We start from the raw sequence: 16,871 nt of genomic DNA, 5'->3' as shown, positions 1-16,871 counted from the left end.
CTGTAGGAAACAGGTAGACACGTATCGATATCCACAATAAAATGAGTCTATATTGACATAACCTAAAAGGCTGCCTGGCAAGGAAGAAACCACTGCTCCAAAACTGCATAAAAAGCCAGACTACAGTTTGCAAGTGCACATGGTGACAAAGATCTTAGTTTTTGGAGAAATTTCCTCTGGTCTAATGAAACAAAATTGTAACTGTTTGGCCATAATGACCATCATTATGTTTGGAGGAAAAAGGGTGAGGCTTGCAAATGGAACAACACCATCCCAACCGTGAAGCATGGGCGTGGCAGAATCATGTTGTGGGGTGCTTTGCTGCAGGAGGGACTGCTGCACTTCTCAAAATAGATGGCATCATGAGGAAGGAAAATTATGTGGAAATATTGAAGCAACATCTCATGACATCAGCCAGAAAGTTAAAGCTTATCACAAATGGGTCTTACAAATGGACAATGACCCCAAGCATGCCTCCAAAGTTGTGGCAAAATGGCTTAAGCACAACAAAGTTAAGTTATCGGAGTGGCCATCAAAAAGACCTGACCTCAATACGATAGAAAATTTGTGGGCAGAACTGAAAAAGCATGTTCGAGCAAGGAGGCCTAAAACCTGTCTCATTTACACCAGTTCAGTCTGGAGGAATGGGCCAAATTTCCAGCAACTAGATAAACTTGTGGAAGTCTCCCCAAAATGATTTAAAGGCAGAAATGTGAAGCTTACAATTTTATAAAAGCTCTTACATTAAGTCTTCTGTTACTAGTGTATTATTTGAGCTGTAAAGTTGTTTAAATCATCATTTATACAGTCGTTTTAGGGCTTTAAGGTTTGTTGACATTGGCATTTCAACGAAGTTGTAAAATTGGCTATAACTTTAAACAGAAAAGGTTAGTAAGTGATTTGATCACACTAAAATCATGTTTTCTTGTGGCTATACTTTTGAAACAGTTAGTATTTTAACATTTAATTATTGGCACTTCTATTGGAAGTGCTTCACTGTAACCCTGATTTTTGTTTTACCAAAGAAAAGGAGGGGCCAAATTGATTGAGCTTAACTTGCATTGAACCTGGAATATTCCTTTAAAGTCATTAGAACCTGAAATTCTTGAAAAAAAATTTTGAGATAAGAAGATTGTAATAATAATGTATTATTTATTTATTTTAAAACAAAAGGCAATAAATAAAATAAAACAATAAATGTTGTTTTAAAATAAAACATTTGTCATTTTGTTTATGACATTTGTTTTAAACTATATTTTTAAAAGATTTCTCAGTTTTATAATCTCAGACAACCTTTCAATGACCCCTCTGTGGGCTTACATATGTTTGAAAACAGCCATTATTTTATTATTCTGTTCATGCTGCTAAAGGCACAAATGACACATTTCACCTTTAAGGAACAGGGGGAAAAATATCAGTGGTCTGTGAAATATAACAACCTCACTCTCTTCCATCAATCTGCAGAACATTGACATTCAAAACTTCTCATCCAGCTGGAGTGACGGCATGGCATTTTGTGCCCTAGTCCACTCATTCTTCCCCACAGAGTTCGACTACAACATCCTGTCACCTGCTGAGCGAAAACATAACTTTGAGTTGGCATTCAGCACAGCAGAGTAAGTCATTGTAATATAGGCAACTCTATTCAAGCTTTTGACAAAAACATTCAGATGTCAGCACAGTTCATAGTGTTTTAATAGCCTTTTAAAGGTTTGCAGTCTGTCTTGCTGTCATCAGACACTGTAGCAGATAGCTTTAAGGAAAAAATGGATATTTGAGGCAGTAGTAAACAATTTTGTAGGATGTTAAAGTAGCACATGAAGTATTAAAACTCTATTAATAAGTACAGAACGGACACATGAGTTATAAACTTAATGTGACCTGACCAAACAAGCTGTACAGAATGACTCTAAAGCACAGTTCACACAAATCAACCACAGTTGTGCAACACGTCACCTCTCAGTATGGCATGAAAGATAATGTTACTTAGTTTCCGATGCAACTGATATCTGTAACCCGCATTTTAAACAAGCAATACATGCCAACAAATCCCTGTTCAGCTCAGAGGAACCTCCCCTTCCCCACTACCGACTACTCTGACAGTCTGGCAACATGGCATCATGCTCCTCAGAACTTCTCTGCCCCAACTCCCACATTCTTCAATATTCATACTGATGTAAAACTGCATCATAAACATCATCTAAACATATGTCTAGTTTGATCATATTAACTTGTATGGAACTGTATGAAACAGTCAAAAGACATGGAGAAAAAATAACCATTCACATCCACCCATCTAATCGGCTCTTCTTTTTCTTTGCCCTCTCGTTATAGGAAGAAAGCTGGCTGTGACAGGCTAATTGAGGTGGAGGACATGATGGTTATGGGCAGAAAGCCAGACCCTATGTGTGTCTTTACATACGTCCAATCTCTATATAACCACTTGCGCAAATTCGAATGAGGTCTCTGCTCTTTCAGCCTAATCTGGCAATGCTGCACTGTCCCCTGCTGGAAAAAAATTTAAACTCGGCTATAGTCTCTATGGTTTGGGGTTCTAAATGTCATTAAACTGCCATGTCATTTTCTGCCATTTCAAGCATGATGCTTCTATTTTAGCATTTTAATTATGAAAATGTCAACTATTTACACAATACTTTGAGACAGACATGACTTTGTGTATGGCGTGCTCTATTGTTTTTTTAATTGTTGGCTCTGATTTATTTGTTAACAGAGGCAACACAACTTGAAAGAAGTTTCCAATTATGGAGCAATTTTTTAGATTGTAAAAATGGAGACATAGAAATCTATTAGTGTATTTCATATGTATTTACCAATTAAAGCTAGAAAGAAACAGAAATCAACAGGAAATAAGGTATAGTATACACTCACTGAGCACTTTATTAGAAAGACTTTGGTCCCAATAAAGTGCCAGACATGGTCTTCTGTTGTTGTAGCCCATCTGTTTTGACATGTTGTGCATTCTGAGATGCTATTCTACTCACTGCAGTTGTACAGAGTGGTTATCTGAGTTACTGTAGCCTTTCTGTCAGCTCGAACCAGTCTGGCCATTCTCTGTTGACCTCTCCCATCACAAAGCATTTCCATCTGCAGAACTGCCACTCACTGGATGTTTTTTGTTTTTGCCACAATTCTGAGTAAACTCTAGAGACTGTTGTGTGTGAAAATCCCAGGAGATCATCAGTTGCAGAAATACTAAAACAGCCCGTCTGGCACCAACAATCATGCCATGGTCGAAATCACTGAAATGACATTTTTCCCCATTCTGATGGTTGATGTGAACATTAACTGAAGCTCCTGACCCATATCTGCATGATTTTATGCATTACACTGCTGCCACATGATTGGCTGATTAGATAATCACATGCATATGTAGGTGTACAGGGGTTCTTAATAAAGTGCTCAGTGAGTGTATATTTTGTTCTCAGATAGATTGGCATATTTTTATAATTGTTTTGCCATTTTTTCTATTTACCTCCATTTTCAGTGGCATACAAGCATGGTTTCACATGCCAGCATGAGATGGATTGTCACAAGTTTCTGGTTGTCCTTTATACTGTTTATGTGCTTTGCCAAAGCTTAAAATACACAGGTGCACATGCACGACATACAGTGCACAACTAAGTGTATTTGCGGACAATTAAAGCACTGGATCTGCGTTATTACTAGAAATGCTGTAAACTTGTTTAAATCAATGTGGACAGTGGCCACACATCACCAAGGAGTGTGTCATAAACATGTTTTTTTTCTTTTCTTTTGAATGCTTTTGACTCAGCTCTGCTTTTTAGATTTGCCTTTTTATTGTACTTTTTTTTTTTAAATAACATATAATTTCCCACAGTGCTATTTGTGAGTCAATAATCACAATAAACGTCAAATAATAGTTGTTTGGTAATTTACAATCGTGTCTTTTGTTTATGCAATAAAAACAACACAAGGAATGTATTGTACTTCTGTGGAGGTGAAAACACACACACATAAATCATGTTTTGATTGTTCATAAAGACTGATACTGATATAATACCTGACATAACAATGACATAATAAGACACAATAACTAACAAATTCGTTGCTATCTGGTGTTAGGGCTCTCCAAGGTCTCCCTCCATAGTCCGAACCAGAACATAAAGCTCTGCCAGACCAACAACTGAAGCTGCAATCACTGCGGATATCACTCTCTGAAAAATAAAATGACAGAATTCTTTTTTTTATCACACAAGTAGAAAAAGTCTGATCTGACTCAAATTTGTTTAGGTTTTTGTAGACTGAACAGTACAAAAACACACAAAACAAATAAGATTGTTATAATTCTGATCCATACCACATTTATAGGTGGTTTGGAATCCAATAAAAATCAGATGTTTATTAATGCGCCTCTGTCTGAATGATCAGATCGGATTTTTATGCGTTTTTTCATCATTCGTTGTGCGCAACGGGTTGTTTCGTCGAGAAGACATACTGCGTTTGAAACGGCTTAAATGATGCCTTCACAGGACACTTCGAAGGGAAATCAATAATGATGACCATGCTGTAGAATCGTTACAAGAATATTTTTAAAAAATGACTGAAAATGGGAGTTCAGATTGACCGTTTTATTACATGTGGCAGTTGGGGTGGTGGGGGCCCGATAGAAGCCTGGCTCCTCCAAATGCCCCTCCAGTCACAGCCAACTCTCATGCATGGTGAATACTCAAGTTTGCATCATTACTGTGATAACTAATATTGACGTGCTAGCAAAAGCGACTGCTGTTTGAACAGTCAGTCTAAAAAAAAAAAAAAGGATTTGAGAATAAATTAGGATTTTTCATGAAATGTGAGCAAAGCCTATGAAAGATGTGCTTGGTTCCAAAACACCTGGCAAAGTTGCACTGCACACTTTTCTTTGCCTATACAGTGCTGCATATACATTTTGTGAACTTTATTTTTGCGTTGATTGGTGTGTGCACTTACCGCTGCCGTCTCAGTGAAGATATACTGGCTGCCCAGATATGAACAGGCAAATGCTGCAACTATGGTTACCAGGAAGTTGAACACCGTAACAACAACTGCCTTGACAGAACGCACTGTAGAACACAAATGACAAGTAAGGTAAAAATCTATCTAAAATTTGAGGAATAGATTTAACAAAATTAGCAGAAAAAGGAGAACATACAGACCTTGTCTTCCAAAGTCTGCTAAGGTTCCATGCTGATTAATTTCCTGTTGAGTAAAAAAGAAAATTTATTTTATTAGGAATTATATACATGTGTTTTTGAAAAATGCATAAAAAGATTTTTAAAAAGCAGATTTTCTGTAGACCGCACAAGAGAGTTCACCTGTGGATTTACATTCCGTGTAATTCTCCTATATTCTTCATTGGCAAGTTTTGCTTTAATTTTTTCTAAGCGGGCCACCAGCTGGGGGTTCTGTTAGGGTGCAAATATTTTTTTTTTTTTATGAAGATCAAGCTCTCAAAAACAGTAATTTGCCAAGGTTAATGCAATTACAAATAGTAATGTTGCGCTTATCCCTTACCCTTGGAGGTGTAATGACCTCTGGAAGATAAAGTGTGCTGTCATCAAGCAGTTCATGAAGGTACAATGGATGCCCTGTTGCAATAAATCAGCAATCCTCTCCTTATTTTTCTGTCATATTTATAGTTCACCCAAAACTCATGCCATATCAGATGCATATGACTTTCTATCTTCTGCTGGACACAAATTTATATTTTTAGATGATATTTTTAGAAATTAAAGTTTTGGAACGTTGGTCCAAAAAGCATATAAAGGCAGCATAAAAGTAATCCATACGACTCCAGTGGTTTAATCTATGTCTTGAGAAGTGATATGGTAGGTGACTCAATGTGAAAGTGAAAGTTTAGATTTACAGTAAAAAAGGAATTAAATATTGATCTGTTTCTCACCCACACTTATCATGTCACTTCTGAAGATATGGATTTAACCACTGGAGTCTAATGGATTACTTTTATGTAGCCTTTATGTGAATTTTCTGGCCACCATTTACTTGTATTGTATTGACCATTAGCTGCTGAGATGTTCTTCTAAAAACCTTAACTTGTGTTCAGCAGAAGAAAGAATGATGAGACAATATCTCTTTAACCAACTTTATACAGATTCATGAAATAGCAGAGTAATAAGAAATATTTTTTAGGTTTGTCCAGGTAAGGCTCAAACTGATCAGAATTTTTCACTTACCATTTTCTTGAAGAAGCTTGTGGAGTTTTCTCACAGTCTTGAATGGTATGGTGGATTGTTCTTTCAGGTCCTCCAGTTCTTCCCTCAGATCTGCAGATAATGAAGACTCTCCCTCCAGTAAACGTTTCACCTTCTCATGAAATCGCTCTCTGATTTTAAATGAGGAAGCCATGGCTAACAATTATACCAGTATTCTATAAAGTGTATTTGGAATTTAATATCTGTTATATTTTTTAGGTTATATGGACATCAAACCGAATAGTAGGAATACATTTCAGAGAGCAGAGAAGAACTTCCTTATTTAACCTAATGCAAGACAAAAGCTCTGAAGCTTAAATTTATCAATGCAAATCCAAAAAATATTCCCCAACAACACTGATATATATAACCCTGAAATTTTACAGACGCATAACGAATGTTCTACAGAATTTGACCTAAATTACGCATTTTACAGACTTCTTTTTCAGAACATCATCTGACATCTGTTTATCCTCTTTTGGTGACGTAAGATGAAACGCTTCCGCTTTGTGTCAATTGTCAAATAAAATGCTTTATTAATTTTTATTTAATTTTTTTCAAATTGATTCATATTACGATTGTATATTTTCATTTGTTTTTAATATCATTCCTTGAATTCTTGTTTTTAAAATTCCTTTAAAGATGTCACAATCAAAATAAATAAGAGTTTCCGGGTCACAGTGCATGATGGGAAATAGAGTCCCACATTGTAATGTCCAATTTCGCCTTTTAAAGGTAAACCTAAAAGTTCCAGTAGAGCGTTATTTATTATCATTAGTCGTGCATTTCCCAGCGTTCAAACGTCAGTCTTGGTTGAATTTTAAATGGTATTATCTGTGTTAATGTGTTGTTTTGCAGATAGCTAAAGGAAGATGGCAGCGTGCGCAATACGTCGGGGTTTATTGTCCACCGCCAGTAAATATAACACGCAGAAATGCACAAATAGAATACTGAGTGCAATTGATTTCAGCAGCGGATTAGATGCGAAAAGACCCCAGGCGTTGTGTTCAGCTTGCGGGCTGTCCAGTGTTCAGCCAACGAGGTTTATGTCATCACGGTAAGAGCTAGAAAAGGAACTGTAATGTCCTGTTGTTGCATAACATAACATGCTAGAGTTGTAGTTTCAGCAAATTGTTCTAACTGCACAAACATTTTTATTTTATCTATGAAATCGGTAGTATGTGATGGAGGCTTTAATATCAGCTGCCAGGTGTTTAATGTTAAATAAGACTGTAGTTTGAAGGATTCACGTGCTAGCAGAGCTGCAACAGTGCTGCCATCCTTTCAGTACGTAGTGACATAATTGTGTTATTGAACGCTGCACTTTATTTATTTTTTTATGTTGTTTTGACGCCTATATAGATTTCAGACTACTTTTGAGTTCTTAAAAATGTGATTGGCCTAAAATGTGATTGGCTCCATTTTACATTGGACAGATAACAGAACACAATGAGGCCTACGTAAAGGACGAACCTCAGACTTGCGTTAAACCAACAAAGCCACTCTTGTTTACATTGGTGTCAGTGTGGTTCTGAGCCAACAGACAGTAAACAAGTCCTGATCCTGTGGTCAGATTACTTGGTTGTCAGTTTGTCCTGCACTTGAACTGACATTTCAAATTCAGCCTGGTCTATGTCCAAACCTTTTTCCATTTTTTTGTGCAATGTGCAGACCGAGATTGCACAAACCCAATCTCAGCCAGCGTTTACCCAACCCAAACCCATTCTCAGCCAGCGTTTAGTCCACAGGTAGATATCCTATGTGTAGAATATTACAGATGCTTTTTTCTATTTTGTCTCTTGCATCATTTTTTGGTAGAAACAGACCAGAAGGAAAAATATTGGAACCTGTTGGAGTGTTTGAGGCCCTGAAGCAACATGGCAAATATGAAACCGGCCAGGTCAGAGAGAGGGAGAGCAATCATTTTCATTTTATAATGCATCGATTGTGAACTATTTCTGATTCCACTTTTCATCTGTTTATCATGTCATCCACAGCTTTTCCTGCACAGTGTATTTGGTTACAGAGGAATAGTGTTGTTCCCCTGGCATGCTCGACTCTATGATCGAGATGTGAGCCCTGCTGCACCTGACAGGTATGCATTACATTTCTGTGGGCTTATACCTGAAAAAGTTGCTTTAGCTTACATCACAATTAAATGATTCTATTTGTGTGATTCCAGCAACCCGGACTCTGTGGGTCATGGGTCCAAAGAGGTTAAGGGGAAAATGCATACATACTACCAAGTCCTCATAGACACCAGAGACTGCCCACACATAGTAAGTGTCGTCAAACTACATTACTAGAACATCAATATCGAGGGTGAATCAAAGTAATTTGGAGTACTTTTGCCTTTCATTTCAATTGCAAAAGCAGGGACTAAAAACATTAATTTCAGTACACTCCGATTCTAGCGTTCCGCTGCCTCTGTTCCAAGTGATAACTGGTTAGAACAAAATAAAAGAATGGTTAATAAAAAAAAATGTTTTTTTTTAATGACCGTACATTGTGCTTGGGGTGGGTGATGTACCAGTTGTAGTGTTACCAGATCTCTCAAGAAAAAAGGGACCTGGGGCCTCGTTTATAAATACATTCGAAAAATGATCTTAAATGTTCCTACAAACGATTTATGAAATGTCTGTACGTGTGGAGAAATGTTCATAAATGCATCCTACTTTATAAATCCCAATTCAGCTTAAAAACATGCACACAGACTCCACCTACAGAACTCCCACAAAATCCTAATATGGTGTGAAAGAATACAATAAAAGCATATGTGCAAGTTATTTTTTATCTCGTAGGTTTCAAAATTATTTTCTAATGGAAACGTGCAGATAGGCCTAAATAAACTGTCTGTTACAGCAGATTTCCAAAATAAAACATTTGCATTTCGCATAATCTGTAAATCAACATTCGGATTCATTTCAGAATATTCGTGTACATGTAAATGTGTTACTCGTTTATTAATAAATATAGTCAGTCATTGACTCGTACTTGCATCACACACAAAAAAAACAATGAAGTCAGCACTCAATGGCACACTGGAGCATAAACACAAAAAAACATTTGTACGCTTGCTTGTCAGTTGACGTACACATAAGAACTTTTTCACATCAGTTTCTGCCTTGGTTCTTGGTCAAAACCAAGCAGTGTAAAATCTGTATCAATGCATCATATCTAACAGCAATTCAGTGAAGACTTTGAAATGACAGAAATGGCTTCATCCCACAGGAAGCAGTGAAATACTGAAGAATTACTTTAATAAACCATTTAGGTTTTGGTTTCATGATAGAACATTATCAGAACAAAATTAACTGGTTATTAACCCTTTACCAACATTTAAAAATACAATTTTCGGTTATGTTCTGCAAAAAAAAATGTTGTTTTGGTTTTTCAGTCCTTGGAATGTTTTCAGTCCCTGAGCAAAAGTGGTCCACATTTACCTGAATTCCCCCTAAATAATGTCTGTTATGTGACTTTAACTGCTAAAAGAAATGTATTCAATGTTTTTTGTCTGTTCACGCTTTGCTTGGATGACTTGCTCATTTTGGCGTAGTCGTGAGTTCATTATTTGTATTTTTATGGCTGTTTTGTGACACTGTTAGTCTCAGCGGTCTCAGACCGAAGCCGTTACGTTTCTAGCCAATCATGATGACAGCAGGGCCTTGTATGCTATACCAGGTAAAAACAAGATACTGTAAACAGTCACTTAAATATTCAACCATTCCATTGTACAGAGGGCTGTTCATTGTATTTGACCATTAGCTGCTGGTAACTCATTTTATTCCTTTTCTGCTTGTCTGTCTCTTAGGATTGGATTATGTTAGTCATGAAGACATCCTGCCTTATAACTCCACTGAGCAAGTTCCTATCCAGCATGAACTGTTTGAACGCTTCCTCATGTTCAACCCCTCCAGAAGTAAACATTCTTGTGCTGCCGAATAACTTTTTCAAGAGTATTCAACTACTGCCCCTGATAAAAAGTTTCTGATGGATCACATTCATATTGTTTTCTTAGATCCCCCATTCAATGCAAGAGATACACTGAGGGCCTGGCAGGAGAAGAACCATCCCTGGCTGGAGCTCTCAGATGTACACAGAGAAACCACAGAGAACATCCGTGTCACTGTGATCCCCTTCTACATGGGCATGAGAGTAAGAGTAGCAAATGACAAATGCTTCTGTGTATTTTATCATGGCAGGTTTCTTTGTGTTTTTGAAATTTGTATGAAACTAATCCAGATTTGTGGATTTTTTTTGTGTGTCTACAGGAAGCTCAGAGCTCCCATGTGTATTGGGTAAGCACAGTGAGATAAATTGATGCTTATATAATACTGCCCTTCAAAGGCAAAATGCTGTAATTACACATTCTGTCAAAATTAGTTAGAACTGAAATTGGGTCTCTTGGACTATGATCTGTTCAATAACACTTTTATAATCTACATTTGGCTGGACAATCAAAACATTTTAAAGCAAATTTTGCTTGTCTAAACTAGCAAGCAAAGGCTTCAGGCTGTCGAAGTGAATATTCTAGATCAGGGGTTTCAAACGTTTTGATGTCAAGGACCCTCAAATATGACGATCAACTTGCGAAGGACCCGTCCTAAAATATAGAATGATTGCTATATATTTTTGTGGATGAAGACAGGAGAAAAATTATAAACAAATTTAAACATGGTATTATAAATGCAATTTAAATAATTAGCTTTTATATTTTTATTGTACCAAAGCCAAAAAAAAACTATTAAAATATTATCTGTAGGGATACACCAATTTATCGGGCAAGTATTGACAACCATCAGCTATAATCATGAATATAAAATGCCAATATCAACCATTAGTTTTTCATATAAAATAAAAAAATAGTTTTTTTTATAATTAATTACATATATTTATTGTGTTGTATTAAGTTCATTATAATTTTGTGTCTAATATAAAGAAAACCTACCAAAATAAATGTCATGTTCAACAGATCTAATCCATGTTTAGAGGAAATGATTTAATGTTAAAACAGTAAAATAGCTTTTGCACCTTTTTTTTAATGCATTATTCCTAAACAAAACACTAATCTGTTGACAAAATAAGATAAGTGGTAAAATATCAGTATTGGGCTATAGTTGTTTGTGTAGATTTGTATCGTATCAGTCAAATTATGTTATGTCAGTGCCTCCCTAATTATCTGGAAAATATTTAGCCTACTTTGTAGTATGTTGACAACATATCCTTTTTCTACCCAGTAATTAAGTTATACTGAATGTATAAATCTGAACAGAAACATTTAGATCAATCATAAATGGCAACAATGTCAAATTCAGTAAAAATAGTTTTTTACCAATTCAAATTTTGTAATTGATTCGTACAGATAACAAAGAAAAACAAAACACATTTACACTGAATCAACATTTAACCCCCACTATCACCCCACCCTGACCCTCAACAAACATCCCAGTTGTCACATATAAATATACACTCACACAAAAAACTAAATGTAAAAATCATTCACATTTCAAACTATGCTTCTCTCCACATCCCCTCCCAGAGAGTTCTCTAGAAACACCAAATAACTGCCTCATTTCCCATCAAACAAATCCCAGATCCCCAGCCTTCTATATGACACCATCTCCACACACCACTCCCAAAATGAGGGTGCTCCAGCTGACTTCCATCCCCTTAAAACGATGTGTCTGCTTATCATAACACTGGTCAGGACCCAGTTTGTTATGTGTTTATCCCCTATATCGATGACCGCATAAAATACAGAGTCTTTGGCAAAATGAAATTTTAGTGTCCCATATGTAACGCATAAAACTCTGAATCCTCAACCAAAATTCTTGGATCTTAACACACTACCAAAAAATATAGGTTGTGTCTTCATCCTCTGATTGGCATCACCAGCAGGTGGGTGTGTCTTTAAGACCAAGCCTATATAATCTAGAGGGGGGGTCCAATAGAATCATTGTAAAATCTTGACAGAATGCATAATAATAAAACAAAATCTTGGGTAGCCCTAGCCCACCTTTGTCAATCAGCCTATGCAATTTACTGAAATGTAATCAATTTACTGAAATGTAATCAATTTACTGAAATGTAATCTGTTTACCATTCCAAATGAAGGACTTCGCTCTGCTATCAAATTGCTTGAAATAAAAAAGGAGGACATCTACAGGGAGAGATTGTAGCAGGAAGTTGAATTTTGGAATACAATTCATTTGAATAACATTAACCTTCCCAATCATAGTTGAATTTAATGAAGCCCAACTGACCACATCGCTCAAACCTTTTAATTAAAGGGTCAAAATTAACTCTAACTAAATCACACAAATTTGCTGGAAATAAAATACCCAAATACTTAATTCCCTGTTTGGGCAACTGGAAGGCACCCGGCTGAAAAGATGTTACCGTGCAGTATGCTTTTAGAGACAAAGCTTCGGATTTAGCCCTCTATAACTCTGTATCCTGAGAACTTAGAAAAGGAATTAATAATTTTGTGAAGGCAAGGCATAGATTTATTAGGGTCGGAGACAAATAATAAAATATAATTTGCGTAAAGCAAAAGGTTATTTGCTACACCTCCCACCACCACCCCTAGAAAATCATTCCCCTTATCGCGGCTGCTATTGGTTCCAGTGGAAGACAGAACAATAATGGGAAAGAGGGCAACCCTTCCGGGTGCCCTTATCCAGAGTAAAATAATCTGAAATGAATACATTTGTTTGTACTACCACTACCGGGTGTCTATAAAGTAACTTAATCCATCCAATAAAACTTCCCAAACCTGTACATTTCCAAAATTTTAAAAAGATAATCCCATTCTACCATATCAAACACCTTTTTGGCATCAAGTGAAATGGCAGCGACCGGAGTCTGATCATTCGTAACTGACCACATGAAATTTATGAAATGCCTAATGTTATCAGAAGAGCTATGGTCCCGAATAAACCCCACCTGATCTATATGTGTAAGAGATGTCATAACCTTAAAGTGTTAATCAGTTAGCCAATATTTTTGACAATATTTTAATGTCTAGCTGGATCAGGAAAATTGGATGATAACTCTTACACTCGCTTGGATCTTTGTCCTTTTTAACTGATCCAAGCTTTCCATTCTTTAATGACTCTGTATAAATTTCTAGCAAATCTGGAGCCAACTCTGTAGCATCAGATCTAAAAACTCAGCGGCAGTAGGCAAGGCCTTAATTACCTCGCCAAGCTCCTTTTCTCAGAATGTAGTGAATTTTTTTGCTCATCCATCTGTAGACGAAGATGTGGAACTATAGAGAACTAAAGAGAAGCTGAGAAGATTAAACTGAAATGGCAATCATGTAAAAGTTGGTAAATATGTTTTTCAAATATGAATTTTTTGTTTTGTTTTCTTCTTTAACTGAAATGTTCCACTGAACCCCTAGCACCCCCTCACAGCCCCCTAGGAGTCGCTGGTCCCCAGTTTAAAAACCCCTGTTCTAGATGATGTGCAGATTACATTGACCAAATAGCTGTGTGCTACAATAGACTTGAGTAATGGTTAAATGGGTGAATAACCTGTGTCATACTTTTTATGGAAATCTACTGGCATAAACATTTACTTATATTGTATAATTATTATTATAATGTTATTGTTGCTAAAACTGCATTTACATGTGGTAAGAAATAAAAGATTAATTAAATTAGTAGACAAGAGACCAGGAATATCATAAGTTGGCTTTAACGTAACAGTCTGAAATACGAAATGGCAGAAATATTCACACATATGATATTTGGTAAATGTAGGCAGGGTGTCAGTTTCAGTTTTGCAGTTGTTACTGCACTTTGTCCTTGTAGGGCAGAATACTTCACTACAAAATAAATATTCAAAAAGTGGCCTTGGTTGACATGATGGAGAATATTTGCTGATGTTTTACCTCAGTGGCGATATTGCATTCGTCTGGAGAACCTGGGCAATGAGGTGTTTCAACTCAGGGAAAGACACTGGAGGATCTTCAGTCTCTCAGGGACTCTGGAAACAGTCCGTGGCAGAGGAGTGGTTGGCAAGGTGAGTTGGATAATAACCACCAAATAAGGAATATGGAAATATTGTTTGTTTGCTGAATACAAACCTTCATTATCTCACCAGGAGCCAGTTTTGTCAAGAGAACAGCCAGCCTTTCAGTACAGCAGTCATGTTTCACTACAAGCACCCAGTGGACACATGTGGTGAGTTTAATAACATGCCAGCCTCTATTGTATTAACTTTTAATTTTTCAAAAAAACAGTACAGTTGATCTGCACATCTATTAATAATTAAATATATCTTTTTTCATAGAATAAATTATGTTAACAGAATTATGTTTTGTACTGTTTTTCTTGTTTAGGGGGACATTCTGTTTTGAGAGGACAGATGGCTCACACTTTGATGTCCGTATTCCACCTTTTTCACTAGAGAGCAATAAGTATGACAAAGCTTCCCCTCCTGGCTATCCCTTGTAAGAAACATGCTCCTAAAGGACTCCCATCACATCTCAGCATCCTTTCTAGGCTGTTCATTTGGAGATCCAGATTTGACCTTTATCAGTGCTCCATAAATATATGATGGATTTAGCTAAACATTATCCAGCCTGACTTTAACTGCAGCAAAGGAGATTTGTAGCAGAGGTATACCGCACAAAAGTAAAAGCAGTAAAAATACAATATGGTATGATGCAATTAGTCTGGTAAGAATTGAGACTGCGAATTGGGGGCGTGGCTAACTTTCTCCCTCGCACCTCGAAAGTCTGTATTGAGAGAGAGTTTAAATGTGATTTTCTTTTTTCTTTTTTTTATTTATTTGAACTGCTGTATTCATCAGTGGAATAAGCATGAGAGTTAATAAAGCTAATTGTCAGTACATTTCTTAGTTGGTTCAGACTTTGGTTAGCTTGAGCTGCGTTGAAATCTAGTTTAGCCTACTCTTCTGCCCTGGATGAGATGGTCTGTTTATCCTTGGGGTGAACATTATATATTTTCTCCAAGTACAAATTGCCAGAAAAATTATTCTGTAGCCATGCCAAAGTCGGCTTAAAGAGAGCCTAGTGGGCTAAAACTGTATTCGAGATTGTCATCTTGAGACCAATCGTTGATCATACATTTGAATTCAACTGATGGATAATGAACTGCTTTACTGTTTACTGTAAATATGTTTGTAAAAGCATAAATAAAATGACATTTTGAAGTTGCTGTTGTCTTTTTTATTTTTCATTATTGTAAGTAATTGTGTGGTTATATAATTGCAGCTGACATTCTTTTACTAGAGAGAGAACTTTAAAGGAATATTCCGGGTTCAATATGGTTTAGCTCAATCAACAGCATTTGTGGAATAATGTTGATTACCACAAACATTTATTTCGTCTTGTCCCTTTTTTTTATCTTGTAAAAATCTGGGTAACAGTAAGGCACTTGCAATGGAAGTGAATAGGTCCGATACGTAAACATTACAATTCTATTTCAAAAGAATAGTAACATTTAAACAATATGAGTGATGTGTTAACAGGATCTAAGTGTAATAAAATAGCTTTTTCTGTGTTATATCAAATTAATACCTAAAGCCCTCAAAAGACCATAAAAACAAAGATTTAAATAATACACAAGTTATAACAGAAGAATTAAGTACTTTAATAAAATTAAGCTTCACATTTCTGCCTATAAACCCTCCAAAAAGTGGCAAAATGCTGTTGATTGAGCTTAACTTGTGTTGAACCGGGAATATTCCTTTAAAAACAAGTGCAAAAAAGGTCTTGCATCCTTTGTGCTGCTTGGTTTAATGTACCTTTTTCTAAAGCAATGCTGTTTAACATTTTAGAGTGTGGCTAAATACAATTTTCCAAATACTGGGCCACTAAAATGCACAATTTAACACATGCACATACACTTTTAAACATTGGCCCCTAATACTTGGTATACACATTTTAAACCATGACTAATATTGGCATTATATTCATGATGTTAGTCAGAGGGGAACTGGTCCCCACAGTGAGTCTGGTTACAGTCTTATTTTTCTGTTAAAGCATTATTATCTGAAAAGCTCATTTTGAATGTGTTGTGAAAAGAGCTATACATATAAAAATGAAGACACTTTTACCAAGCACTTTTCCAGTTGCTTAGAAAAGCTTGAAATGTTTTTGTTGAGTTGCAAATGTAAATGACTCACTGTAACCTTGATTTTCCGCCCCCTCTTTCCAAAACCCTGCCCTTCAAAGGAAAGTGTGCCACTTCTCATGGTTGTCAAACACAAAAAGTAGCAAAATTGCGCCCTCAGTTGACAATTGTTATGAATCTGAGTATAGCATTAAACCTGAATAATCGAGAAGTATATTGCTGCAGGCAGAGCAACAAAAAAGATATCTACAATATCAGGAAGATAAGACCCTTCCTCTCTGTACATGCCACACAACTGCTCGTTCAGTCCCTTGTCATAACTAGACTGGACTACTGTAACGCTCTCATTGCAGGCGTTCCTGCATGTGCTATTAGACCCCTGCAAATGATCCAGAATACAGCAGCACGTCTGGTCTTTAATGAGCCTAAGAGAGCACATGTTACACCACTCTTTGTCTCTCTCCACTGGCTGCCGGTTCATGCACGTATTAAATTCAAGGCCCTGATGCTGGCATACAGAACAGTCACTGGGTCT

General features: G+C 36.5%; 3 protein-coding genes across 4 annotated transcripts in view; 2 read left to right on the top strand and 1 right to left on the bottom strand.

Annotated features, from left to right (window-relative positions):
* smtnl (smoothelin, like) overlaps positions 1-2,479 on the top strand; it is a 28,550-nt gene extending 26,071 nt beyond the window's left edge. Inside the window, exons 9-10 of the mRNA XM_052107210.1 lie at positions 1,465-1,616; positions 2,335-2,479. Of these exons, the coding sequence (XP_051963170.1) occupies positions 1,465-1,616; positions 2,335-2,461 (279 nt within the window). The 3' untranslated portion in view covers positions 2,462-2,479. The remainder of the gene's footprint in view (positions 1-1,464; positions 1,617-2,334) is intronic.
* On the bottom strand, positions 1,243-6,704 carry tmem199 (transmembrane protein 199). The gene is made up of 7 exons (XM_052107222.1): positions 6,213-6,704; positions 5,533-5,606; positions 5,334-5,423; positions 5,175-5,217; positions 4,969-5,081; positions 4,081-4,196; positions 1,243-1,570 (listed from the first exon to the last, which is right to left on the bottom strand). Exons 1-6 carry the CDS (start codon positions 6,382-6,384, stop codon positions 4,101-4,103), a joined length of 588 nt encoding a protein of 195 aa, XP_051963182.1. The 5' UTR covers positions 6,385-6,704; the 3' UTR covers positions 1,243-1,570; positions 4,081-4,100.
* A 244-nt stretch (positions 6,705-6,948) lies between these two features.
* On the top strand, positions 6,949-15,413 carry poldip2 (polymerase (DNA-directed), delta interacting protein 2). 2 transcript variants are annotated; one of them, XM_052107216.1, is made up of 12 exons: positions 6,949-6,965; positions 7,089-7,287; positions 8,055-8,130; positions 8,228-8,325; positions 8,413-8,509; positions 9,836-9,911; positions 10,042-10,149; positions 10,249-10,385; positions 10,502-10,528; positions 14,133-14,258; positions 14,340-14,419; positions 14,578-15,413. In XM_052107216.1, exons 2-12 carry the CDS (start codon positions 7,103-7,105, stop codon positions 14,690-14,692), a joined length of 1,125 nt encoding a protein of 374 aa, XP_051963176.1. In that variant the 5' UTR covers positions 6,949-6,965; positions 7,089-7,102; the 3' UTR covers positions 14,693-15,413. The 2 variants fall into 2 exon arrangements, with proteins under 2 accessions (XP_051963176.1, XP_051963175.1); XM_052107215.1 differs by having other exon boundaries at positions 8,049-8,130.
* Positions 15,414-16,871: the final 1,458 nt, after the last annotated feature.

Source organism: Xyrauchen texanus, chromosome 36 (genome assembly GCF_025860055.1).
Source record: "Xyrauchen texanus isolate HMW12.3.18 chromosome 36, RBS_HiC_50CHRs, whole genome shotgun sequence".
Lineage (NCBI taxonomy): Eukaryota > Metazoa > Chordata > Actinopteri > Cypriniformes > Catostomidae > Xyrauchen > Xyrauchen texanus.
The sequence above is the reverse complement of the archived record's forward strand: the minus strand, read 5'-3'. Positions and strand labels throughout refer to the sequence as shown.

Coding starts and splice junctions, on each gene's coding strand:
- tmem199 (XM_052107222.1), bottom strand. CDS start 6,384: ATGGCTTCCTCATTTAAAATCAGAGAGCGATTTCATGAGAAGGTGAAA. Junction 5,424..5,532: donor AGGTCATTACACCTCCAAGG/GTAAGGGATAAG, acceptor GCACCCTAACAG/AACCCCCAGCTGGTGGCCCG. Junction 5,082..5,174: donor AGCAGACTTTGGAAGACAAG/GTCTGTATGTTC, acceptor TGTGTTCTACAG/TGCGTTCTGTCAAGGCAGTT.
- poldip2 (XM_052107215.1), top strand. CDS start 7,103: ATGGCAGCGTGCGCAATACGTCGGGGTTTATTGTCCACCGCCAGTAAA. Junction 8,131..8,227: donor GCAAATATGAAACCGGCCAG/GTCAGAGAGAGG, acceptor TGTCATCCACAG/CTTTTCCTGCACAGTGTATT. Junction 14,259..14,339: donor GCAGAGGAGTGGTTGGCAAG/GTGAGTTGGATA, acceptor TTATCTCACCAG/GAGCCAGTTTTGTCAAGAGA.